This window comes from Phyllopteryx taeniolatus, chromosome 8 (assembly GCF_024500385.1).
Source record: "Phyllopteryx taeniolatus isolate TA_2022b chromosome 8, UOR_Ptae_1.2, whole genome shotgun sequence".
Taxonomy (NCBI): Eukaryota; Metazoa; Chordata; class Actinopteri; order Syngnathiformes; family Syngnathidae; genus Phyllopteryx; species Phyllopteryx taeniolatus.
The window spans coordinates 675,953-702,179 of record NC_084509.1 but is presented as its reverse complement, the minus strand read 5'-3'; the positions used below and the strand labels follow the sequence as shown (position 1 = coordinate 702,179).

General features: G+C 39.8%; 3 protein-coding genes across 7 annotated transcripts; 1 reads left to right on the top strand and 2 right to left on the bottom strand.

Annotated features, from left to right (window-relative positions):
* Positions 1-387: 387 nt before the first annotated feature.
* Positions 388-15,726, bottom strand: numa1 (nuclear mitotic apparatus protein 1). Of its 5 annotated transcripts, XM_061782181.1 has the most exons (25): positions 15,565-15,726; positions 15,306-15,392; positions 15,138-15,223; positions 14,975-15,048; positions 14,800-14,888; positions 14,566-14,640; positions 14,358-14,451; positions 14,057-14,210; positions 13,476-13,615; positions 12,880-12,991; positions 12,068-12,185; positions 11,274-11,414; positions 9,958-10,071; positions 6,783-9,842; positions 6,486-6,695; positions 4,398-4,588; positions 4,135-4,272; positions 3,896-4,001; positions 2,929-3,127; positions 2,638-2,774; positions 1,873-2,166; positions 1,681-1,782; positions 1,184-1,498; positions 786-829; positions 388-550 (listed from the first exon to the last, which is right to left on the bottom strand). In XM_061782181.1, exons 2-25 carry the CDS (start codon positions 15,342-15,344, stop codon positions 547-549), a joined length of 6,036 nt encoding a protein of 2,011 aa, XP_061638165.1. In that variant the 5' UTR covers positions 15,345-15,392; positions 15,565-15,726; the 3' UTR covers positions 388-546. The 5 variants fall into 5 exon arrangements, with proteins under 5 accessions (XP_061638165.1, XP_061638166.1, XP_061638162.1 ...); XM_061782182.1 differs by lacking the exon at positions 786-829; XM_061782178.1 differs by lacking the exon at positions 388-550 and having other exon boundaries at positions 557-829.
* An 810-nt stretch (positions 15,727-16,536) lies between these two features.
* On the top strand, positions 16,537-20,859 carry lrrc51 (leucine rich repeat containing 51). The gene is made up of 5 exons (XM_061782857.1): positions 16,537-16,775; positions 18,474-18,679; positions 18,780-18,928; positions 19,344-19,460; positions 20,521-20,859. Exons 1-5 carry the CDS (start codon positions 16,718-16,720, stop codon positions 20,624-20,626), a joined length of 636 nt encoding a protein of 211 aa, XP_061638841.1. The 5' UTR covers positions 16,537-16,717; the 3' UTR covers positions 20,627-20,859.
* Positions 20,801-25,031, bottom strand: lamtor1 (late endosomal/lysosomal adaptor, MAPK and MTOR activator 1). The gene is made up of 5 exons (XM_061782858.1): positions 24,781-25,031; positions 23,388-23,530; positions 23,229-23,306; positions 22,260-22,383; positions 20,801-22,105 (listed from the first exon to the last, which is right to left on the bottom strand). The coding sequence occupies exons 1-5, from the start codon at positions 24,820-24,822 to the stop codon at positions 22,013-22,015; spliced, it is 480 nt and encodes a 159-aa protein (XP_061638842.1). The 5' UTR covers positions 24,823-25,031; the 3' UTR covers positions 20,801-22,012.
* Positions 25,032-26,227: the final 1,196 nt, after the last annotated feature.

Sequence of the window (26,227 nt, the reverse complement as noted above, 5' to 3'; positions counted from 1 at the left end):
TACCGCTTTATCCTCACTAGGGTCGCGGGCGTGCTGGAGCCCATCCCAGCTATCTTCGGCCGAGAGGCGGGTTACACCCTGAACTGGTCGCCAGCTAATCGCAGGGCACATATAAACAAACCACCATTCGCACACCCTTTCACACCTACGGGCAATTTAGAGTCTTCAATCAACCTACCACACATGTTTTTGGGATGTGGGAGGAAACTGGAGTCACTGGCAAAAACCCACGCAGGCACGGGGAGAACATGCAAACTCCACACATTCGGGGCCGGGATTTGAACCCTGGTCCTCAGAACCGAGAGGCAGATGTGCTAACCGGTCGCTCACCGTGCCGCTTAGTAAAACTAATCTCAGAAATTAATGCTCAAGGTTCAGACAGCACAATTTGTTTTTCAAAAGTTTTTATTGAACAACATTTAAATATACAATTGAACAAAGTAGTGGTGTGACAATCCCCCAAAAAAGAAAAGGTAATTAAAAAAAAACTAAAATAAAATGTTATATGAACATTCTCATGTTGAAAAATTCACACCATTCTCCTCATCATCTGCAAGATAAAACAAATAGATTAGAATGCAGAAAATCCTCAACACAATCAGATTGAACTTCAAAATAGCACCATATCATGTCAGAAGTGTTTACACCTAAAAAGGTCATCACCAGAGTAGTAAAGAAGACACCCTCACAGAGTCCGTTTTTGTCATTAAGTGTGAGTCAACCACAACACACCACAAGCGTGTAGGGACTAAAAGCAGCATGCAAATCACTTATTGGTCATTAACCTTGTCATTCTTCCAAGAGGATTTGCTTCACTGATAGATACACACTGAAAACAATGTTGAGTTTCACTAGTTAGAAATGCCACCATGACGGAACACAAGTTGATTTTCCAAAATGGAAGTAAAGATGAACATCGGAGGTAAATCTTTGATACTGTATCATCCTTTTAAAAATGGTTATTCACAATAAATCAATTTACTGATTATCTAATGAGACAAATGTAAAAACATTTTTTAAATAAATAAAAATACAAATTGAATGAATACATTTTAACTGAACCATTTTCTAAAGGGAAAACAGGTTAAATTAAAACAGGATTACTGTATTGTAAATGCTTGGTGGCCCGGATGAAAAAACTGAGTGGGAAGACAATTCTTTGCCTTAAAGACTATGTCCTTACCTTGCGAGCGCTTGCAGTCAACCGTGGAGACTTTGCAGCCTTTCCTGCAGTTTGAGGGGACTTCCTGTTCTCTTTAGAGACCACTCGAGGTGACTTGAAGCCGCCAACCCTGCCCGCTCGACCCACCGCAACGCGGGATGTTTCTGCCGACTTGTTTTCTTTGCGCACGGCATTTGCAGGAGACCTCTTGGAGGTTTTGCCCGGTGACTTCCGTGTGGAGCTACGGAGCTTATTGAGGCCTTTTTTCAGATAACTGCTGGTGTTGTTCTTAGGGGTGTTGTCGATGGTGAACATCATGGACTGCCTGCGGTCAGCCTGAAAAGATAAAGAAGAAGTTGGGTTAGTGTAAAGTGTCAATCATACAAGTTAAACAATTTCTTGTGGCTGAATTTGTCTTGTTAAAATCATAAAGACTTCATTTAATACTGTTAGTTCAGTATTAGTGCCCCATTAAAAAAATATATTACACAACAACATAAGCCCTTTGTCAAACTCACTGGACTGAGGGAAGGGTGAAGTTGAGAGCTGACGGGTCCGCTGTTGATGTTCTTGTTTTTCGGAGTGAGGGGGCGGGGGAAGCAGCTGGCCTTCAATTTTTTCTGGAATATAGAAATTTTAGAAAATAAATCAGATGACTGACCATGATTCCAAACGATCTTTAAATTTGACTATATGGCAAACAGACTAACCTCAGGTGACGTTTGTGGAACAGACAACGTCGACCCGGACCGCTTTGTGCATTTCGGGCTTCTCACGTGAGAGGAGCTGACCGATTTAGACGGCGCGTGGCCTGCCATCAAGGACAGACGCTGAGAACGGGTGCCGCCTGCGGTACTCAACTGTCCCGCCGCCAGGGAGTGGCGATGGGAAGCGACAGAGTCCTGCAGCTGGCCTGGCATGACAGATGCCCGGCGAATGGTCTCCGTTGGATCACCTGTACGGACTTCTTCATCAGTGAAAATGAACGTGCTCTTGCAACCAGCCTAAAGTGAGAGAAAGGTTGGAATTGGTACCATAAACTGACAATGAACTAAATGTTTAAGGCACAGACGGAAGAACGTGGTCACAAAGCACAAGAGGGCACACACAGTTACCACTATAAATACTGTTTTTCATTGGATTGTTTTTTTTTTATCTATGGCTTAAAGGTGTTCTTCATGCAATTTTTTGCTGTAATTATGACTTTACGTTTGCGTTAGCATATGTTACTGATGGATTACACCGCATTCCAATTTGTGCATAAATTTGGGATAAAGCCGGACCATAGAAGCGGAACTCCGTAAACTGAGGAGCACCTGTACAGTAAAATATTCGACATGCATCTCAGGTTGGACATGCCTTTTATTTTGAAAATAATATTTTGACAGGCATGCAACCGAAACGTCACGACTTGGCCACACTAGGAAAATGCAGGTCCTGGTGTTACAACAGTTGAGAACCACTGATCTACCAACCTCAAACTCTACAGGATAACTGCTCTTGAGATGAGGAAGGCATGCTTTGTTCCTAGCCTGGAGCTCAGCAATCCTCATCCAGTCATCGGGCGCACCATCTGGTTCGTTCTCTGCCCCGACGCAGAACGTATTCGGAGCTAAACACATCAGAAGTTATCAAATGGATTATATAGTTTTATGCCTCATTTGAAGTCAGACACCATTAAAATAATCTGATAGTAAATGATACTGTTTGAGTTATTTTTGATAAATGGTGAATTTCTCCTGTGGCGCAGCCAGGTTGAAACTTACTCTGCGAATGGAGCGTACTCCGCCTATACCCCGGAAGACAGCTGAGCTGGTCGTTGGCAGCGCCGGTCATTTTAGTGGGCGTTTCAAAAAGCTCCATGGACACAGGACGTGCGCTATGGGCACTGGAGAGGTTGGGGTGCGAGCGTGCTGGAGCCAGGCTGTAGAATGTCTCATCACCTTCATTGGCACCTGGAGTTTTCTGAAGAGGGGTCCAATAAGAATTTACCACAATTCTTGAGAAGACACTTTGATTGCTTTGAAAGAACATGTTCATTGCAACTGTATGGAAACAGAGGATACCGTGACGATGGCTCAACCAGTAGGGATCAGATTTGCACTCTAAATCCCCATTCGCACTGACAGTAATGAATGACTTCCAAATCAGAATCCTATTGGGACATCTCGGTGGAGCTACACTGCGTACATGCGCAGAAACTATGTGCAGTAAGTCCAAATGGCTTTGGCCATAAACAAAGACTAAAAATTGTGATTTTTTTGTTTTTGTTTGTTTTTTAGGAAATGTGGTGTGGCAGCATTGTAGCTCTTGCAAGAACAAAGTTAGTAGTATGTTATTCTTTGATGGGGGTCCCTCTGTTCACAGGGTTCCATTCCTACGACGACATAACCCCAATTTATACACAAGTCAGAACGCCCCGTAGTAACTCTACTAACCGATGCTAATGCAAAAACAAAAGTTACAATTACAGAAAATATTTGTACCAAAACATTCCTTGGCCATAAATGTAAAACAATAATTTTGAAATTACAACGATAACTGAGCGTGCCTTTTTGTGCTGCATGACGACATTTTACGTCACTGTGCATAGTAGTTCATTGCGCTGTTCTTAACCTTATGTCGGTATAGACGTGAACGGAGGAACACTTCCTAAGAGTGACATAAATTGATATTAAGCAGTTTGTCCAAATATTAACAAAGTTCAGAAGCATGTCGATAAGTTGCCATTACCTTTGTCATGGTTATGTTTATAACCTGTGTGGTCCTTCGTCTTTTGATAGATGATGATGGATTTATGAAGGCGCTATCCACTTCTATTTTGTTTTCTGTGCTGGTTCTAGACAGAGAAAATGACTATGCTTTTTCTTTTTTTAAACAGAGTTAACGTAAGTTTGAATTGCACCACAATTCCAAACATACACCAGGGTAAAACTGAAATGATGTAACGTACTAAGAGCATTGCCAGTCACCTGTTGATGTGTCTTGTATTTATTGGTGTAAAGTACAGTGTTTCCAGTGACTCAGTCCTCAGACCAGAACGTTTGGCTGCCAGCCTCTCCGAACTACGAACAAGCGGAGTGCTTGAGTCCTTAGTTGCCGGTAGCTTCCTGCAGAATTGGAGGACAAATATCACGCTATTTAAATTTAGGTTCGCATAATGGCTGTCGCGGATCATTTTGTCACGTTAGATGCATTTCTGTTCACTTTACACTTTTTGCTTTAAAAATGCAACCTTGTGTTGTTCAGCGAGTCTTCAAGGGAGCTTTGGTCCAGACTGTCCGAGCTCATGGTTCTCTTGGGCTTCGCTTTATTGTGAACATTTGAGTGTGATGCCGGAACCTCCAAGTAACATGACTCAGACACGTCTGCTTCATGGCCAGTGATTCGGTTGTGTGCCCGCAGGTTTAGGTCAGCAAAGGCCACCTTAATATAAGCAGAAGTAAGAAAAGGATACCTTCGTATATGCGTAACAGACATTGACATTAAAAAACAGACAAAAAAAAAAAATTTACATTTTGCCAGAAATTGCATGCAAATGCAGAGAACTGATGTCTCTTGGTTGAAATTCCAAGAAAACTTTGAGTACTATAACTTAGCCTATTCCAAGTACAGTACCGTGCTCTCTAAATATCAACTTCTGGCAGTTAGAGTCTTTCTTGGTACATGGACTAGCTAGAAATAAAAACCACAATTGTTTAGAATGAGAAAAGTAATAGCAAGTATCTGCGTAATTAAATAAGCAGTACATAAGTATACGAATAAGTAAATAGTAAGTATATGAAAAAAGGTCACCTATCCCAACTCTAAGCCTACTTTAAACTGTGCTTACCACAGACTGCTAAGTATCCCACTTCCGACTCCATTAATAATAGAAATCTGGATTTTAACTTTGGTCTACTGGGTTGGAAAACTTGTACACTGACCACAATTACAGATAACCCTTTTACATTAAGCTGGCACCAGTGCTGGTTTGGAAGTAGAGCCTAAATTAGTGCCAACTCTTTGTTTTTGGTTGTAACCACAAAGCCACCCACTTGGAGACCACAGGTTCTTGGCACAACCAGTTGCCGTGATATTAGCAACATAACAACATTTCCCCAAAATGAAACTCTGCTAAAAATTTGGTTGGAATGGCCTCTTCAACCCGAGCACAACGCACGCACCAAGAATGTTCAATAGGGATAGGTGAGTACTGGGTACTGAGCCGATCCCAGCCTTCCTTCAGTGTATCAGGTACTTGTGAAGGCTGTCGATACCAACCACTGATATTGACGTGTATAGCTGACAGAATGTTTTTCTGTGAGAAGAGCATCCTTTGCCATCCTCCCATATGCCCATTAAGATGCAATGTCTGGAAATATATATATATATATATATATATATATACACACGTTTATAAGATTTATGTTACTGCTTAGAGTGCATTGTACCTAAATTCATGTTTATTTGCTAACTCAATTTTCGTATTTATGCCTTTCTGCACGGCTGAGAACATTTGTGTGAATTCCATCCTTCTCCATCCTCTCATATGTCCATTAAGACACAACGTCTGTAAGCATATGCATACATTTATCTAATTCATTCATTATTATATCATGCATATACTTCATGACTATATTTCCACATTTACCTACTTTCATCCACTGAGAATACGAGTGTTATTATTCAGTGCATTAATATCGTATATTTTCACTGTTGAATTCAGTACTGGCCACATAGCCAGTTTACTTGCCGGTGAGTATTATACAGAGTGCTATACTCACCTGTTCCGTACTTTTTTGTACTTGTTCGTACATATATTATATAATTTTGTAGTGTAGTGACCTAATTAGTGTAAGTGGTACATTAGTCGTGAGAAGAGCAGTGTGTGCAATAAAATAAGTCACATGACTTTGGCAACCAATTGTTTTCACACGAAGTTCTTCGTTATGGAGGTCTCTAAAGACGTTTGAAGTGCTCATTTCATGGTGTTTTAGAAATTCTACAACGATGACGACCGCTTGTCACATTGCAAATTAGATATCAAAAAGCCAGTGACATCTGCTCACACGCTGCTTTGTTAACAAATGCATAGAGTGACACACGGATTATTTTGGTGACATGCGTCTGGGGTGGCTTTCTGCCAGTGTAAAGCCAAATTGGTGTTTGGAGGCGTACAAAATGACCACTGGCATGACACCAGTACTAAGGTACTGCAGGTCACTGTGAAAGGGATAAGAGACAGGGACTGTGGCATGTCACATACACAACCTTAAGTAGCTTTTGACACTCAACTGCAGTTGCACCATTATTGACAGTGAACAACATATACAAAACCAACCTGTGTCTCCAAACGGGTCAGCTTGCTCAACATGTTTTTTTCCTTGCTTTGAGCCTTTTCCAATTCAAGTTGAAGCAGTTTGAGCTCCATCCCAGTGGCTTTCGCCTCCCGCTCTCTCACTTCCAGGCAGTGCTTAAACTCAGCCACCTCTTCTTGGCTTTCATGGAGAAGCTGCTTCTTGTCATTGTAGTGACTCACTGCCTTTTCCATCTACAACGCATTATTATCATAGCATTTTAGTCAGTCACTGAGCCGAAAGGTATCAATGAATCCATGTAGACATGATCTCACACCTACCTGAGCTTTGTAGTGTTCCACAGCCTCCGTTTTAACTGCCAGCTGCTCCTGCAGCTCTTTCTTATGCCTCTCACTCTCCTCATTTGTTTCCATTTCTTTCAAGAGCCTATCTTTTTCCAGCTTCGATAATTCAAGCTCTTGCTTGAGCACTTGTTCTAGCCTAAGTGAGGCCAGGTTCTCTCTCTCTGTGGCCTGCTTGGTCTGAACAAGTCTCATCTTCTCCAGAACCAGCACATTCACTTGGTTCTCCAGCGCCTTCTGGTCCTTTTCCGCTTGTAGTATCTTGGCCAGCAGGACTTCCTTTTCCTGAACAAGGGTCTCATTTTCAATGGTAATAGCCTTCTGATGATCCTGCTGTCCTTCCCAATGTTTGAAGGATTCAATTTGTGTATTTTCGTGTTGTTGCAAATCTGCATTGAGTGAGACAACCTGCAGCTGAAGTTTCTCTATAAGCTGAGCAGACTCTTGTTGGGTTTTAAGCATTTGCTGTTCTTTGTCCATAAGTTGCAGAGAAATTACTTCCAACTGTCCTTGAAGTACCTGAATATCCATCTTAAGTGCATTTGTTTGTTTGGCGTTCTCATCCTGTTGCTCAACCAGCATTTTAGCACTGACTTGAGCCTCCTCATTTGCCTTTTGAGCCAAATCATTATGGCTGGAAACCTCAGCCCTGAGGACCTGGAGGCTGTTGTCTTTATCAGCTGCTTGGGTTTTGACAGCAACCAACTCAGTTTGGAGCATTTCAAGTTTCTCTTCAGCCCTGATGAGGAGTTTCTGCTTCTCATCTTGACATTCTCTGAGCTTCAGAATCTCCTCTTCAAAAGACGAAATCCGTTTCTGTAGAAGCTCTTCCTTTTGGTTATTCTCCTGAAGGTTCCGGTCTGCTTCTTTCTGCTGTTGAACTAACAGATCATTCTTAAACTGAACATCCTCCTCAGCCTTCCTTCGAGAGGAGTCAAGAGACTCTACTTGTTTCTTTAAATGTTGGATTTCTTGGCAAAGCAAGTCTGACTCTTCAGAGTTGGTGGCATTCAGTTGCATGACACGTTCGTCTCTAACTTCGATCTCCTCATTCATTTTCCTCACTTCAGCCTCTGTAACAGACAGCTGATGTTGTAGAAGTTCTTTCTGGTGTGCACTTTCCTGCTCCTGTGTGGTCATCATAGCCAACTGGGCTTGAACCCTCTGCTCAGCTTCGGAGAGCAAATTATTCACCACTGCCAACTGGTTTTTGAGCTGGCTGATCTCCTTGTATAGCATATCTGACTGTGAAGAGCCTTCTTCTCTCAGTGTGGCAAGCTGTTCCTCTTGAGCCTGTATGCGCTCCCTCAGCATGGTCACCTCCTCTGAAGAGGATTCCATCAGGCTTTGATACTTTTCTCTTTCCTTTGAAATCTCCATTTCATTGTTTGCCAGCTGGTTAACTTTTGTTTGGACTTGCTCTTCTGTACTTTGAAGTGATACAGTGACGCTTTGTATTTGGCTCTTGAGACTCTCAATCTCATTCTTCAGCACCTCAGATAGCTTGCCGCTCTCTACCTTAAACAAGTCTAACTGGTCTTCTTTGGTTCGGATTTCCTCCTTGAATTGTGCGGCCTCCTCTACCAGGTCCATGTTGTGCTTTTTGAGCATATCCATGTGAAAAGTGTTCTCTTTCTCTAGATTGACAATGAAATCTTCTTTGGCCTTCACTTGGTTCTTTGCAATATGGATAGAATCTTTCATACTCTCCAGTTGTTCCTCCTTAGAATGTAGTTTTGAAATCAGTCTGCTAACCTCTTCTTGAGAAGAAACTATCTGGGTCTGCAGTGTCTCTATGTGCCGAGTACTCTGTGAGTGCTGGTTAGCAAACAGACTTTCCTTGGATTGCAGATTCTCCTCAGCATTCTTCAAGGATAAAGTAAGGCTCTCCACCTGTCCCTCCAAACTTTGGATGTCCTTATGAAACTGTTTAGAATTCTCTGAGGACTGCTTGTTTAATAAAGTGATATGCTCCTCCTTAGTCTGAATCTCCTCCTTCATGGTCCTTACACTCTCTTCAGAAACAGTCAGTTGCTGCTGCAAAAGGTCTTTTTGACAAACACTTTCCTGCTCCTGCTTTGCTAGTAGAGCCTGCAGAGATTGAACATGCTCCTCAGCATTGGTCAAAGAGGTATTCAGACATTCAACTTGACTTTTTAGAAGGTTAATCTGTTCTTGAAGGATTTCCGACTGCTTGGAACTGTCCTTCTGCAAGATGACAAGCTGCTCATTTCTGGCCTCCATTTCTGTGCTGAGCCTGCAAGCTTCCATCTCACTGGTTATAATCTGTTGCTGGAGCACAGCCCTCTGCTCGATATTCTCTTGTTGGGTTTTAGCCAATAAATCATGCTTCAATTGAACTTCCTGTTCAGCACGTTGAACGGACGAGCTAAGGTTTTCAACTTCAAGTGTCAAAGTCTGGATTCGATTCTGGAGAATGTCTTGCTGATTAGAATCCTGCAGACGTAATTGGGCCAGCAGTTGGTCTTTGATTTCAATTTCATTTTTGTTTTTCATAGTTTCCATTGTAAAAACTTCAACTTCTTCTTTGAGAATGTTAATTTGATTATTTTTATCCACCAAAATGGATGTTAGATCATGAAACTTTGTTTCAAGATCTTTCACGTTTTCTTTGGCCTGATTGAGGTGGTATTCCTTTTCTCTACTCATTTCTTTAAGGTTGTCCAATTCTTGCTGTAAAGCAGCAATATGTTTCTGTAGTTCACTGATCTGCGCAGCATTCTGTTGCTTTGCTTGCTCAAGTTGAAGTTTAAGATAGTCAATCTCTTTCTGAAGGGCTGCTCTCTGCTCAGAGATTTCTTTTTGCAGCTCTTTCGAAATCCGATCCTTGGTTTGAACAATATCTTCAATGTGCAAGTTTTGTTGCTCCAGGAGTTCCTTTTGTTGGGTGATTTCCTCCTCATAAGCTGAAAGCTGCAGTGTTTTGGCCTCCACATTGGCCTCAGCCTTCTTCAAGCAGCCAAATGTGCTGTCCAGCTCGTTTTTTAAGCAGCCAATTTCAAGCTCCAGCGCGTCTCTCTGACAATTTGAGAATACAAGTTTTAAATAAGATTACAAGTTTACCATAGTTAATTTTAATAGTTAATAAACAATGCTTTTAAATTATATTAAATATGAATAACTGATACATTACCTCAATTATAGGGCCCAGGTTTTCTCCTACATCTTCCTTTGTGGCTGCTCTAATGTCATCTTCTAAACATGAAATCCTTCCTTGCAGGATCTGAATTTGTTCAGTCAGGAGCTCCTGTAATGAAACAAACCATTAAAATCAAAAGACGTGTGTGTCCCGACAAAGACATTCTGCACGTTCAATAAAAACAAGCCATGGTTCACTGCCAAACTTGGCCAAATTCACCAGGCTAATGAAGACGAGGGGACAGAACCCTGTAAAAGGCAGGCCAGAAACCAGCTGACAAAGGAAATTAACATCACCAAGATCCAAGCGGAGGACAATAAAGGAGTGGGTGACAACTTAAAAATGTTCTACTGCAGATTGGACATGGACACTTTCACACCCCACACTCACTCAGTCCAACCTCCATCACACTCTTGACTCCCCCTCCTAACCTCACGAACAGGACGCGAGTAACGGCGGGAGCCCGGTCTCACGCTCAAAACCCAGAAATGCACTTCCAGCAGTGTGTGAAAGCTCATGTTTATCAAGTCATCCTCCAGGAAATGTGCACGAACAGCGCAAAATTTGGGTTCTGAAATGCTTATGAATTTCTCACAAAATAAATTTAACCCGGCAGCCGACTGGTTAGAGCATTTGCCTCACAGTTCTGAGGACCGGGGTTCAAATCCCGGCCCCGCCTGTGTGGAGTTTGCACGTTCTCCCCGTGCCTGCGTGGCTTTTTTCCGGGCACTCAGATTTCCTCCCACAACCCAAAAATATGCATGCTAGGTTGATTGAAGACTCTAAATTGCCCGCAGGTGTGAATGTGAGTGCGAATGGTTGTTTGTTTATGTGTGCCCTTCGATTGGCTGGCAACCAGTTCAGGGTGTACCCCGCCTCCTGCCCGGAGCTAGCTGGGATAGGCTCCAGCACACCCGTGACTCTTGTGAGGATAAGCACCTCAGAAGATGTATGGATAAATTTAACCCATTCATTCCTCAACTCCAGTTTGGCAGGTTGACGCAAAAGTTTAAGCTTTGCACAAGACGCAACCGTATTGTCACTCAGTAACTTTGCCTGAGATGAGTGTGCGTGTAGCAACCACCAGGTGGGAAGGTACTTGAATATTCATTTGCAAAACTACATCACGTTCAAAGGCTATTGCATTCAGTTGACAAACCACATATATATGTCAAACGTATACCAGGTCGCAGAGTCATTTTGCCCTTTTTTATGCTTAAAACAAAAAATATTTGATTTTGATGGCAAGGGACCTTTGACAGATTTGTGACAAACCAGGGCCTTACAGTTGGGGTAGTGGACACCCCTACCTTTTGTGCAGTGGCTTGATTGAGTTCAGAGTGTAGGTAGTCCATTTTTGTTCTCGACTCCTCTTGACCAGACAAATGGTTTTCTGTCAGCCTGCCAACCTCAGCTTGAAATATGGACAGCTGTGCATGTGCTGCACGTATCTGAAGAAATACATCCCATTATAAGTTAAAAGACCTGTTAGTATTTTACACAGACAGACTATAACCTTATGACCGCTTGTACTATCTAATGATATCCAAACACAAGAGCTGTATGAAAAATTGACTGACAAAGATGATAATGCTGTTATTTGGAGTTGGAGAATGCACTACCTTAGCAGAACCCCTCACTCCCTCAGGAAAACGTAGGGTAGCGTGCTCATTTTAAATTATACTTCTAGAGCGCCTAATCAATGCTGTTCTCAGAGTACTTTGAAGAAAGTGCTTGACAAAAAAAGTGCCGACTAAAATCTTCCTTATAAAAGTAACAATAGATACTTTAAATAGGCAGAATCATAGTAGAGTAGTCCATGTGCCAAGCACCCCGTTACATAAAAAATAAGACAGCATGGGGCATTTGGCAAATGTCCTTGATTCACAATGGGGGAAATTGATGATCAATTAACTTTTAAAAAACATATTCAAATATAGTAGTTTTAATTCAGTACTCAGATTTTTTTTTTATTCTACAAATAATAACACTTTTATTTTTAAAAAAAATTAAACAAATGTTTCTTAACAAGGCATCTTGAGATGCAAACTAGTGTAGTGAGAGAATGCAGTGTCTCTGGCAAGTTTTTACCAGGTGCTCATACCTGTGAAGAGAGGACACCATTCTCCTCTTCAAGTTCATCCACTTTTCGCTCCATCAGTGAAAAGTTACTTTTACAGTCTTTATTTTCTTTTAGAATCTCACTTAGTCGCAGTTGTAACCTAAAACAAAGCAAGAAAGGTGGGAAAGGTGAGTAACAACCCACTTAAGTACTATACTGTGGAAGACTATATTCAGTTGTGAAAAATGACTACCGGTAAGCTTCGCAATGCAGTGCTTACAGTAATGAGGCCAACAAACACTCTACGCGCAATACAGTAGCTCTATGCCACAGCTGGGTTGAATATACATAATTGGTAATGGTTTGTAGATGCTCTTCAACAGAAATTTCCATTTTTAAATACTAAAATAATTATTGTACTTCATTCATCTTCATTTTTACCATTTTATTAAAAAAAAAAAAAAAAAAAAAAAAAGAACTGGAAAAGTGTGAAGTCCAATTATCCATTTTCTATGCTTCTCCTCAATTGAATGTGAATAGGAGCTTATCCCAGATGACTTTGGGCAATAGGTGGGGTGCACCCTGGACTGGGGGCAAGTAAAGCATATCAGTTCATAATTAAGTTTTCAAATTGTAGTCATTCAATTGCCTCCCTGAACAGAAAATTTGTTTTGAATTGGTTAATGGTATGCTTGATTAATTTCTTATTTCTAAAAGAAGCCCAGTGAGTCGGCTTAAAGTTGAGTACAATAAGGTGAACTCAGTTTTGAAAAACTCAAATCAAGTATCTCATTCACTATTGTACGATAATGATTTTGTACTGCGATTATAATGAGATGTGGAGAGGTTCTTACGAGTTATTCTTGGACTGCAGTTCATTGATTTGTTCCCTGGTAGTCTGCTCTTGATCGCTCTGCTCCCCTTTCATCTTGTCCAGACAATATTGCAACTGGTTAATATGAGATTCTGAGGGAAACCCAGTGTAGAAATGAACAAGACATGAATGGGAAGGCAAGCAATATTACCACAAGTGCACTCCTCCATTTTTTTATTTTCTACAGCTCTTATCGTCACTAAGGTCCTGCATAAGTCGTAGCCTATCCCAACTGACATTGGGCAAAAGGCGGTTTACACCCAATTGCACGGCACATACAGACAAACAACCATTCAAACTCACACCTACGCTCAATTCAGAGTTTTAAATTATGCGAACATGCATGGTTTTGGAATGTGTGGAGATAACCCAGACAAGCACAGCTAAAAACGCCTGAAGACTGAAGCCGAGATTTGAACAAAGAACCTCAGGACTGAGAGGGAATCATTGGGCCACCATTCCGACCATAGGCATCCAATTGAAGACAAATCAGTGACAATCAGAAGGAGTGAACACTTGGGCATTTGATGTCGACCACCAGTATTGTAACACACAAAAATACTGTAGGTTCAGCACCTCTTTGTGCAATGAGGCTAATCTTGCTGGCGAGCTCCTTCTCCAGCCGATCCATATGATCTCGCTCTTTGACCATCTGCCGCTGAAGCTTTCTCAACTGGAATTTGGGGGTGTTCATTATATCCTGAAGAGGAGATTTGCTGTGGGAATAACAAAACACTGGTATGAATTCAACCTAGTTTAAGAATCAGGCAGAGAGACCGACAGACAATTGTTGCAAGAAAAAGTAACAAAGCCTTTGAAATGATAAATTACAAATTTGACATAAAATGTGATCTGCTCATTATATAGTTAAACTAACCCCCGTTTTTTGTATATAATTTATATATTTACACACACAATATATTTATATATATATGTTGTTTTTTTTAACCAACCCCCAGTTTTTGTACAAAATGCTTATTGGTTGGAAATCCCCGCTTATTGAAGATTTTTTCCCCCACCCCCACCAATACAATTATAATGACGGTAAATTATTCGCAGTCAGGCCTGGTCCCCATCCCTACTGTATACACATAATAATTATGAACAAATATTTCAAACTACTTAAATATATGTACAATTATAATAGTCAACCATACCTGACGGAAGATGACGCCACAGTATGCATGTCCAAAAATGTGATTTTCGGTGTGCGAGGGAACACAGGGGAGTCTCCATCTGAGAGTGAAGAGACGGTCGACGCATTGGAGGTGCTTACCGTTCGCTCGAGTATTTCAAGAGGCACGGGCAAATCTGAAAGATGAAGACAAACATTTATATCAGCTGAAAAGTGCATCCAAAACCAGAAAACACATGCTCTCAAATGTACAATAAATGCTTCTGTTATTTGTGAAAATTAAGCACAAATCAAATGGAAGACTCAATGAATTTGAGACTCACATCGCTTTGACAAGTAGGCATCAAGGCCATTGTTCAGATAAACACCACCAACACTCTCAATCACAAAAGAACCAGTCAGATTTGCAATCTCCCTCTGTCAAGCAAGAGTAGCAATATGATTATAATGGCACAGAATTAATGAAAAACAACAACACATTAACACTGTATTTTTACAGTGTTTTTTGCAAAAACAATGCTGCCTACTTACCTCCACCTCACATTCCAAGGCTTTAAGGGTGCACCGTTCATTCATCATGTCATAGTAAACCAGCAACAGAAGGACCTGGAAATATAACGAGCAAGTCAGAAATTTCCATTATATTATTTGCAACCTACAATAAATGTACAATAGAAGCATGTCATTGTTCAGGAGCATATAAAACAGTAATATCGTATACATATTACAAACAAAACGGCGTTTAACAGCTTTCCACACATGTACCTTTGCAATTTCCACAGTCAGGTTGATTCCATTTCTTATGTTGTCCCAGGATAACAGTGTACCTATGGTTGGACTAAATCTGCAATCCTCTGATCAACAATAAATAAAGGATAGATAGACACAGATAATAATTATTATTATTATTTTAAAAAGCCCAAATATATAAGAAACTCACTCTCCACAAATTCTGCAATGAGTTTAAACCGTTCCTCAGTTGATTTGATGAAAGGAGGGTTTGGTTCCTTTTTCCTGAAATTAAAGAGAACGAAAACAAGGGATAAACAACAGAGGCCATGTTCTGAATGGTCTCTAAAACACATTACTACAAATGAACTCACATCTTATAAACAACACGAAGCAGCAGCTCCCCATCTTGCAAGTCTTCAACGTCAATTTCTCGGTAGCCCAATGTAATACTATTGACCTGTAAATATAGAATGGACTTGGGGTCAAACTTTGATTCATGTAAACACTGTACTGTACGAGCCATGTTGACAACAACCTACCCATTTAAGTAGAGCCTTGACGCCCATATTAAGACTCATCTCGGCAGACCCTTCCTCTCAATCTTGCTGGGAGAAAGAATACATTGGCTAATTTGAAAGGGAAAAAAACACTCATTCACATTCAAGACAAAATGGTTGCCTCTTACGAAGACAACGTCATGCTAGCAAGGATAAACATCTTCGTTCAACTTTACTGGCTGGATATTCATATTGTTAGCGCGGTGAAGCTAGCGAATTGTTGTTGTTCAAGGCGACTCACCTCAAGAGTTAAACCGTTCAATCCAGTTGTCCATACGGTATAATGTAAATGTTCGCTCCCCTGCAAAAAAAAAAAAAAGAGTGCTCACTTGGACAACACGCCCTGGTGTGCGTCCCAGACTAACAGTTCCATGAACTATGTCAAAATTCAAAACTGGCGAATAAAAGATTGAACTAACCAATCATATTTCGCCGAAGGACGCATCTCAAAATAAAAGACTACGATTGGGTAGAAGGCCGGAAATTGTTACCGCATTGCGCTTGCTTGACCTGCAAGTCATAGATATACATTGTTAAATAGATTTGCCCCTTTTGAGTTGTATGCCTACGGTGACCATAAATTAGTAGGGGCAAAGTCGTCAGCGCGTTCAATGTTCGTAGAAGGCAAGAAAACTGAAAGAAAGACACAGGCACATTGTGCTAGATACAGTTACGCATCACACCGTACAATTATGACAAGGGAACTGAGAATAACATTTCACAGGTAAAAATATTTATTTTGTATTTTTCCTTAAATATTCTGTATTGATAGCACATACTTTGGCATTGACAAAAATGTAAACTTCATAAAAATTGGTTGAGAAATGAGCAAGTTGGGACTTAATTTCATCGTACATGTGTTTCATTTGATGGGAACGTCACCCCTGCCAATATGGCCGCCACATAGGCACGTGGGTTAGCCGGCTGCAGCACAAGGAAGAGAATGTACGGCGAAATCATGTTAAACATAATAATAACTAATCAATAAACTAATAACCAACAAATACAGTTACCCAATCTATTGTATACATTTACTTTTGATTTTTATATTAAGAACTGGAACATTGGGGGGCTCAATTCACGTAGAATTAGCAAACTTTATATTGCCTACAGGTTACCATGGAAACAGATTGTTGACTGCTACAGGTAAACGTTGGTCTAAATCCACATAGTTGTCCTGTTGTACAGTAAACACTTAGCTAGGAGACAAGTAGCGTTGATTTTTACTCAATGTGTGTATAAGCGTATGATAGCTGAAAAGTTAACAACAACAGACGGTCGTAAATAGCAGATTATCATAGGCTAGTGTTCCTTCCTAGGGGGTAAAACTGATACGTGGCGTCAACGTGATGTGACCGTTTTAGTTTTGATTTTCCACAGGTGATTGAGGGACGATGACGATGTATGGGGCTCCAGTGGATTTATCTTTTAAAGCGATTAGCAACTTGGCAGGTATAACATTTACTTTTGACCTTTATTTTTCTTAGTTTACTTACTATTCTTTTTGTTTGGCGACTGTTGCTCCTATTTAAAACACGTAATATTGTATGCTTAAAGGGGGAAAATTCCGTTTATGTTTGTATGTCACACTTGCTACCAAAATCTCGCAAATTTACTCTATAGGCAATATGGGTTGGCGTATGTAATGAGGCTCACGCTGAAAATATAGAGAATGAAAATATCAGACACATTGTCATATTGTACTTAGTTTCAAAGAGTGTTTAAAAAAACTGATGTCAATTTTTGAGTCATTTTTTTTTGCACATTTGCAATATTTATATAGGGATGTTCCTAAAAATTTCAAAGCAGCTGTATATCAAAACAGTGAACATCATTGCATAGAGATTTGACAGACAAATAAAATTAGCCCTAATTTGTAAGAATTGCATAAGGATGAAGGATTTCATGACACTTTTTTTTGTTGCAAATCGGCCAAAATTGACCTGTCAAGAAATCAGTGGAACTCATTAGGAAACCTTGACTCTTTGGTAGAAAAATGCCTGTATGTATCTTATTAGTCGAGACAAAAATGTGACGTTAAACAGACCATTTTCAGATTTTTTTAATGGCAGCGTCCGATTTACATCAAACTTGACAGAAAAAAAAGTACATACAAATACAAATGTTACATCTAAATGTTTTCCCAGTGGAGCTAAATATTTAGCTACAATACTAATTTAAACAACTGATAACCATCCATCCATCCATTTTCTGTACCGCTTTATCCTCACAAAGGTCGCGGGCGTGATGGAGCCTATCCCAGCGTACTTCAGGCAAGAGGCGGGGTACACCCTGAACTGGTCGCCAGCCAATCGCAGGGCACATATAAACAAACAACCATTCACGCACACATTCACACCTAAGGACAATTTAGAGTCCTCAATCAAATAATAAATATCTGTAATAACAAAGATGTTTGGAGAAGCTTTATTAGACAAGTACTTTGGGTTTTTGTGTGATTTTTATGAAGGGAGCTGGACGTACTGTAGTATGACGGTATGACCTGTTTGACCTCGCTTGCATAAGGGCCAGCAAGACCCCAGGCCTCCCACCTCCACCAGGTGCACGCTACTGACAAGCGTGCTCGCTCTGCAAATACGTCCGGAAAATCAGCGTTGGCGGAGTCTTCATAAAACTATTTTTCATTAAACTCAAAGTATTCGTCAAATAAAGTTTCTCCAAAAACGTTTGTTATTTCAGGTAGTTCTTGTCACTATAATCTATGTCCATTTCCCTGGATGAGATGGTTCTTATTTGTTAGTGGACACTATAGACGTCAAGCTTTTATTTTAGTACTTCCTGTTATCATCAGTTTAGATTTGCATATTAGCTAAATATTTAGTTTCCCCAGGAACATTTATAGTGATAACATTTATATTTAGATTCGTTTAAGATCTAGATATATATTTAACATTTTGGTGTAACATTACATTTTTTTTATTTAACTATTTGACAAATATTTTTGTAAATATCCAAAAAAAAGCGATTCAGAACTTCACATTGTTTGAAACTTAATGTGACAAATTGTTCCTTTACAAACGTCGGCCGCATCCCAATGCGACTTTTACTCAGTATGGTCCATATATACTTGATTAATTACAAAAATAACTTGAAAAACTGCCTGAAGGTCATTATTTATTTACATTTCAGATGCACAGTCAGAGGAACCAAACAGTGGTCTGCGGCCTTTAAAGAGAAATTCAGTCGGAAAGTTTCTAAGTGGCTCCCTGCGTCTTAATAACAACCATATTACAAACCTGTATGAGCTTCACAAAACCATCAACCACTTTCTGGCTGAACCATCACTGCTTGCCTGGCTGGACCTTTCTTTTAACCACATCACAAATATAGACAAAGTGAGCTTTTTATTTTTATTTTTTTTGTATAGTCACGGACATGTTCTTGGGCTTATTCTCGCATACAGTATATACAAAGTTTGACTTGTGTGTGTTTTAGGTTTTATGTGAGCTGCCCCAACTGCGGGTGTTGTATCTTCATGGTAACCGTATTTTTACTCTATCAGAGGTAGACAAGCTACAAAGTCTCTCACGTCTACACACCATCACACTACATGGAAATCTCATTGTAACAAACAAGGCCTACAGGTAGTGAAAAAAACAAAATCCGTATTTTTTTTTCCTGTTTGTGGGTTAAGAGCAGGCAGAACACAAGATGTTCTTTTAAAAATGTACTTATAGTTTACAGTGAGTGATTTATTTTAAGCTTGAATAGTGGAATCCATACTAGGAGAAAGAGTGCTATACATAAGCAGTACTGGCAAGCATGTTGTTGAGTAACCTTGCAACAAGTGTCTAAATCCAGATCAAGTTCATATTACATCCTAGTGGGCATATTGATACCACTTTAAGACAAAAAGGCTGCTGATTCAACATCATCTCTGAAGGACACAATAAGAAAAAATGTTAATTTATTAAACTTGATTTATTCTTGTATTTTTGTAGTGTGGAGGTGAGCCTGTGACGTTAACTCACTTCGATATAATTATTTTTTTCCATTCAGGAATCACGTGATATCTGCTTTGCCCCGATTGAAGACGATGGACTTCAGTGTTGTGACCCCTCAGGAACGAGCCTTGGCACAGATCTGGCACCACAGTAGCATCCCAAGCAAAAGAAAGTATTGAAGTATTTCCTACTTCAGTGATTGTTTTCCAAGTCACGACTATTCTAACGGTTTCATAACATCTTTATTAAAAGGTGTGTGCAATTCATTGACAAATACATTTGGTGGATTTGAAGTATGAAAATCCAATAGTGATATTTGTATTGATCCGTTGTGGTAAAATGGATCATTAGCACTCTTGCCACACTGCTACTACGGTTAGTTTTCGATTCTTCCAAACAAATCAGCAGCAAAAAAAAAAATTTTTGAAAGTTGTCAACTTTTAAATATATTGATTCTTTCTCTATGTAGCTCTACATCCAAAGTACATCACTCCATCGAGTCCATCCAGGCCTATGAAGTCGTACAAATGCAAAAACTGTCTAACAAAGATTAAACCAGTCAATCACAATCACAGAGGACGCATCCCAAAATAAATGACTATGATTGGGTAGAAGGCCGGAAATGTATCGATCATGGCACATTTTAAAAAAATTTCATAATTTTTTTTTGGGGGGGGGACCTGCACAGCTGGCCGTAGCAACACATGGTGATGAATGTTTGGCCAAAGAATGTTAAACATAAAATAATTACCAACAACCAACTTCCAACCGTTACTCAAGCGATCGTAAATACATACATTCACTTTTGATTGGTATTTTATGAACTGGAACAGTGACGGACTTAATTCGGGTAGAATTAGCCAATGTGGCCCCCGACACGTTACCATGGAAACAGACTGTGGTTTAAGACCAAGCAGAACACAAGTTGTTCTTTTAAGAAATGTACTTAGTTTACAGTAAGTGATATATTCCTAGCTTGATTAGTGAATCCATACTAGGAGAAAGAGTGCTATGCATAAGCAGTACTGGCAAGGATGTTGTTGAGTAACCTTGCAACAAGTGTCTAAACGCAGATCAAGCTCATATTACAACTACGTGGGAAAAGAGTTACCACTAAGAGAAAAGGGTTGCTAGTTCAACATATTCATCTCTGACAATATTTTTTTTGTGTTGTGGAGGTGAGCCTGTTTATGTCGACTTACATAATTATTATTTTTATTTTTTTTGTTCAGGAACCACGTGATACCTGCTTTGGACTTCAGTGTTGTGACCCCTCAAGAAGGTGCAAGGCTTGGCACAGATATGGCACCACAGCAGCAATGCAGGCAAAAGAAATAAGGACGTACTTCAGTAACTATATTCGAAGTTGCAACATATTCAAACGGTTTCATAAGACCTTTATTAAAAAGGTGTGTGCAGTTCATTTACAAATAGATTTGGTTTATTTTAAGTTTAAAAATCCAAAAGTGACATTTGTACTAATACTAAATTGAAAAACTCAATCAAATACAATAGCTGTTGGAAGTTTTTAATGAATTAATAAACAAACAAACAAAAAAAAGGGTCTAGGTTTTTGGGGTACTAGCCTAAGATATTACAAATACAGTTCAGGTAGTATTACACATCTGAGAAACAAAACAAAAACTGAAAAAAATGCCAAGAACCCTTTGCCAACAGCTCAAATGTGCAGCTAAAATAATCACAGCCTTACACGAGATCCCTTTAGAGCACCTCACTGTGCTCCCAGCTCGTTTTCTTGCGCTCTTCTCTGAAACGCAAAATGTTTAAAAACACAAAATAAATAATCTCAAAAAAGCTCTTTGATCCTTTGATCTGTTGTGGTACAATGGATTGTTAACGCTCTCCCCACACTGCTACACTGGTTAGTTTTCGATTAATACGAACAAATCATATTACAATCGGCAGCCAAAAGCTTTGTTTGAAAGCTGACAAACACAGCCCTCAAGTGTTGTTGGTTTTCATAAAAATGGTTGTCATCACCCCAGATCACAGCCAATTGTTAACTTTCTACAAAACACCTTCTACAATCATCTTCAGCTTTAGAATTAGCCAGAAAGTTCTGTACAAAGGCAAAAAAATACACATCATCTGTCCCGCATAGACTCCCTCCCACCTCCGGAACCATAGGCCTCCAGTGCTGTATAGGATTTGAATCGATACCAAACTTCACTGCAGTGAAGCCTATTGCATCCTCAACAGTGTAAACAGACAAAACAATGGCCTGTCAGTTACTCTTATAGTATTGAGCTGTGTATCGAGTTGAAATGCTTACCAATAAAAGTTATTAGTTTAAACTAATATAACCTCCTTCAGATTGCTATCCAAAACTGATCACAGTAAACAAACATGAAAATGAAATGAGTTATAATAAAGAACAACTATCAATGACAGGACTTCCACATTTTATTTTGGCTAAAGTCGTGATCCAGGGGAGGCCAATTTCCTAAATGTGCACTGATAGAGCCATTGGTTTTGTAAGGCAGAACAACTTCTCATTGACCTACGATTTTGTACAGTGTGATGATATGGCCGTTGTGGTACTACGTTCCATTGTCTGTGTCTACGCTGCATTTAGAGCCAAAGCCAAGAAGCGCAAGACTTTGATAAATGGGTGAAGAGAAGGTATGAAGATGCGGGAGTGACAGAGACATACACACACACACACACGTTGGGAGGAGCGATACGCAGGCCAGAGTTGTAGGATCAAGGAATGGCAAACTGGACTACTAGTTCTTCTTTAGCATCCACTTTGATTTGAGAGATTGCACTGTAGGCATATGCCGCTATCTTGGATACCTGAAAAGAAGAAGCAGGTGAAGAGGGCATAATTAGAACCATTTCTTCAACACACCTAACAAGAGAAGTATAGCATTTCACAGATCTATTTCAAAAGCCCGAAAGAATTCCAGCGAGAAGTTAACAGATGTCTAAATGCGTTATGTGTGACTACCTGCTGAACATCAGAGTATGGCACCAGGTCACTGGCGAGCACTTGGTGGGGCTGGCTGGTAAGGGAGGGGAGAGCCAGGGCTTTCTTCTGGGGCATACTACTGCTCAATACAGCAAGTTTTGTACTGAGAGGAGAAAACAACATGCATTTAATACACATTACCTTTTCCCCTGGTGACCTATTATGAAAAATTCATCATGTTTGTTTGATCTGATCACCACTAGAGGTCACTGAATTTAAACTTGAAAAGGTTGAGGCAATTTGTTGGTTGACTCCATTTGCTATCTTGGGTGATTGAGGATGTGAACACATTCAAAAATATTGAGTTTTTTTTCTTCTTCTTCTGTTACTTCATCGGTCATCATGTACAGTTAGGTCCAGAAGTATTTGGACAGTAACAGTTTTTTAAGATTTTGCCTTTGTAATAGCACTTTTATTGAGGGACGTCCGTCTTGTCAAATGAAGCGTTGCCTTTAAATGTCCCATATTTTGGCTATGTAGACCTCCATAGTGTTACTTTTTAACATGGACTTAGTATAAAACTGTCAATTTCAATAATAAAAAAAAAAACACAGCTACTTCTGTTTGACCCAGTTTTGTATCTGCTTTGTCCATATTTGGCTAAGACCATCCCCTTTCCTGTGATTGGTTGCCTCCGTGTAGAAGACCCACTTGTGAGAGCACAGGTTTGTTATGTTGACAGCGCTGGCTCGGGAGCAGAGGGGAAGAGCGGAGATCTTCGCTAGTGATGTGGATAAGCTCGAGAAATTTAAATGACCTGATTTCAGACCTCTTGGCAGAAAAACCTCTAGAAGTCAGGAATGTGATTTTAATCCGTATTTCACGTTTACTGAGGCACCACAGAGACAATATTACATCCCAAATACTAGAAAAAGTTGGTTTGGCAAAATATGTCCCCTTTAATGTGTGAATAAAGCATGAACGGAGCAATTCATTTGTATAGTATACCTGTATTGCCGAGCTTTGTCCATATATTCATGCTGCTCCATAATGACTGAGTCAGCCGCCGACACATCGATGATGTTCCTGCACAACAAATGAGAATATATTTATTAACTTAACTGGTTGTCTGATGGGAGTCTACTGTTGCGAGGACCAGAATCTCACTGTGCAGTTTTGGTGAGGATGGATGTGAGCAGGGCCTGTTCATCTGTTCGGGCTGAGGGGACCGTAGGAGTGATCCAGTCTGTGCCATTTGGGGGCTTGCTGACAGGGTTCGGGTGGGTGATCAGCGGCTTGCGTTCATTATCCTTGAATGATAAAAATCACTGAATAATGATTTTATTACTATTCATTGTATGATATCAAGAAACATTTGTTGTACATTACAGCTGTAATGTTTGTCACCTAAACCAGTTATTCCCAACCAATGTGCCACAGCACATTAATGTCATGAGGTTTGCCATAGCAAATAAAATGAATTAAGATCCCTGTTATTCTCCTGCATTCCAGCACGCCCGCGACCCTAGTGAGGAGAAGCGGCTAAGAAAATGGATGGATGGATGGTTTGCCATAGGAAATAAAATGAATTAAGATCCCTGTTTTTCTCCTGCATTCCCACTAGCATATCAGCTTTGTGTTCAATTTCACAGGTCCCGATTTCACCCTGAGTAACTAATTTTTTTTCAGTAAACTTGAAATGTGATCATCATTACTTTAGTATAAGAAAGTACTTTTTGCACTTTTATCTGGTGGTGTACCATGTGATTTTTCTTATGTAAAATAAGTGCCTTGTCTCAATCTTGGTAGGGAAACAGATCTCAACCATGATAAAAAAAACAAAAAAACTCAAACAGTAGGGCGCTACAAACAAGTGGACAAACTATAATAAAACTAAGCATTTTCCAAATAATAATAATTAAAAGTAACTGAATTTGAAAATCAAGTCAAAATGAAATAAAAAATAACTATAATGAATAATCCAAACTATTATAAATTTGGTACAGTGTGTGTACTTGTGCCAGCTCTGGTTACAAAATTCAAGAGTTTAAGCTTAAGGATTTTTTTTTTTTATTCTGATGACACTTTTCTGAAAGGAGAACAGACACGTTTCCTCAAAAGGAATCAGCTGAAGCTTTGAGTCACACGGCACAACACAAATCAGGAACTTCTAAGTATCTCGTGACATATGCGAGCATTGACCGTAGCAAACAATACAAGTTCTTGCTTACGCCCCTCATTTCAATGTGGTCACAGGGAGTAGCTTCATTATGCTATTAGTTAACACAGCCAAGACAACTCGTGACAGCGTTCTCCTCTCCTTTCAGCAGTTCTCGTTTCCCCCGTGTGCAATCTGCAAAAACTGCCCCGAGCTAGGCCGTCACCTAGCATGCTAAACGTGTTTCATAAGCTCCAAAAGCTGAATAACACCACTTGGTAAACACACATCCCCTGAAAACATCAATAGATTGTCCTAAATGTCATTTAGGGTGAGTTACGCACGCACGATGTCAGACAAAAATCTAGGGAGCCAGTTTGAGCAAGCTAAGCCGCTAACTACCTGGTCTGCTGTCTCGTTGTCGCTGCTGTAACAGCACCCCATGGCAGCAGCGTCCGGTACCCTCCGGCTTCCCGGTTTTCCCGCAGAAAGCAGCTAACAAACATACAACTCGGCTTGGGGTTTATTTAGACTTCATTTAAAAAAAAAAGGGTTACAGACTTAGCCAGCTAGTGTCAGCAACAGTGCGTCGCTCAGAGGTTCCGAGTGGCCACAGCAGCAACTATCACATGACAGCTGCTCTGCGCGTGCAACAACAACGACGTCACTTCCGGCATTTGACACGGCGCTGATTTTAAATTTGTATGGGGAAAAAAATCAGAAATATACCAACGTTGGTTTTGCGCACACCTATATCCTAATGTAAAAGGAGTACACATTTATAACCTTATAACGTTGGTATATTTCTGTTTTCATGTGTTTACAGGCGCTACCAATACTAAACTGCTACTGTGATGATAAGCGATTTAAAAAATAATACGACTGTATTTTATCTGTCTTTAATAATCAGATTTTCTAATGGAGATATAGGTTTTCCGAACACTAACGTTTACATTTAATTCAGTTTGATTTTTCTTATATTCAGTGATTTATATTAATTTAACTGCAGTATTAGTAAGCGTCATCACCGATCGCTCCACTTTTCCACATCCAATATGGCGGTAACAGTGACGCAAATTTCAGTGTAACAACCATGTACATATTATTTCTATGGTTGCCACGATACGGACGTCGCTCCTTTTGACGTCAATAGTTTAGTCTCCTTTTTAAACGCCAGGCGACGCAGATGGGCGTCACCGATTTGGGGGCAAAAATAATAAAGAAAAAGATATTTTTAACTGGGGCTAAAACTTGGTAACATTTTATTCAAGCAATTATTTTTCTGTCAGTGCCATGCCTCCTAAAGTTGCGCAATCTGGTAGCGCTGCGCCGGAAAATGCTAAGGTAAAATAAATGACATGAAGTTATTTATTCTATAAATGTAGTGTAAGGTTCTGACTTTATTACTGCTTTAAATAAAAAACAAAACTAAAAAACCTTTCTAAACCTATTTCACAAGGTCATGTTTTGTACTGAATATATATACTGTATACACATTGCTATGAAAAAGTATTTGCCCCAAATTATTTTCTCAAATTCATTATTATTATTTTTTTTTGCAGTTTCCCCACATTAATATTTAAGATCATCAAACAACCCAAACAAAATGTAGTTTTTATTTTTATTTATAAGGAATATTGAATTTTACAGTTTTTATTTCCAAGTACATAGTGTTTTGAGTTGCTGTGGGTTGCTGTTGTAATTTTCTAAGTAGATCAAGTGTGACTGTAGGCTGGAATCGTGTCTCTGTTTCACATTTGAGAGGTCCTGGGTTTGTATCTCAGCTATGTGCACTTTGTAAGTTGTCGTGATTGCGTGGGTATTCCCCGGGTATTTGAGGTCTTCCTCC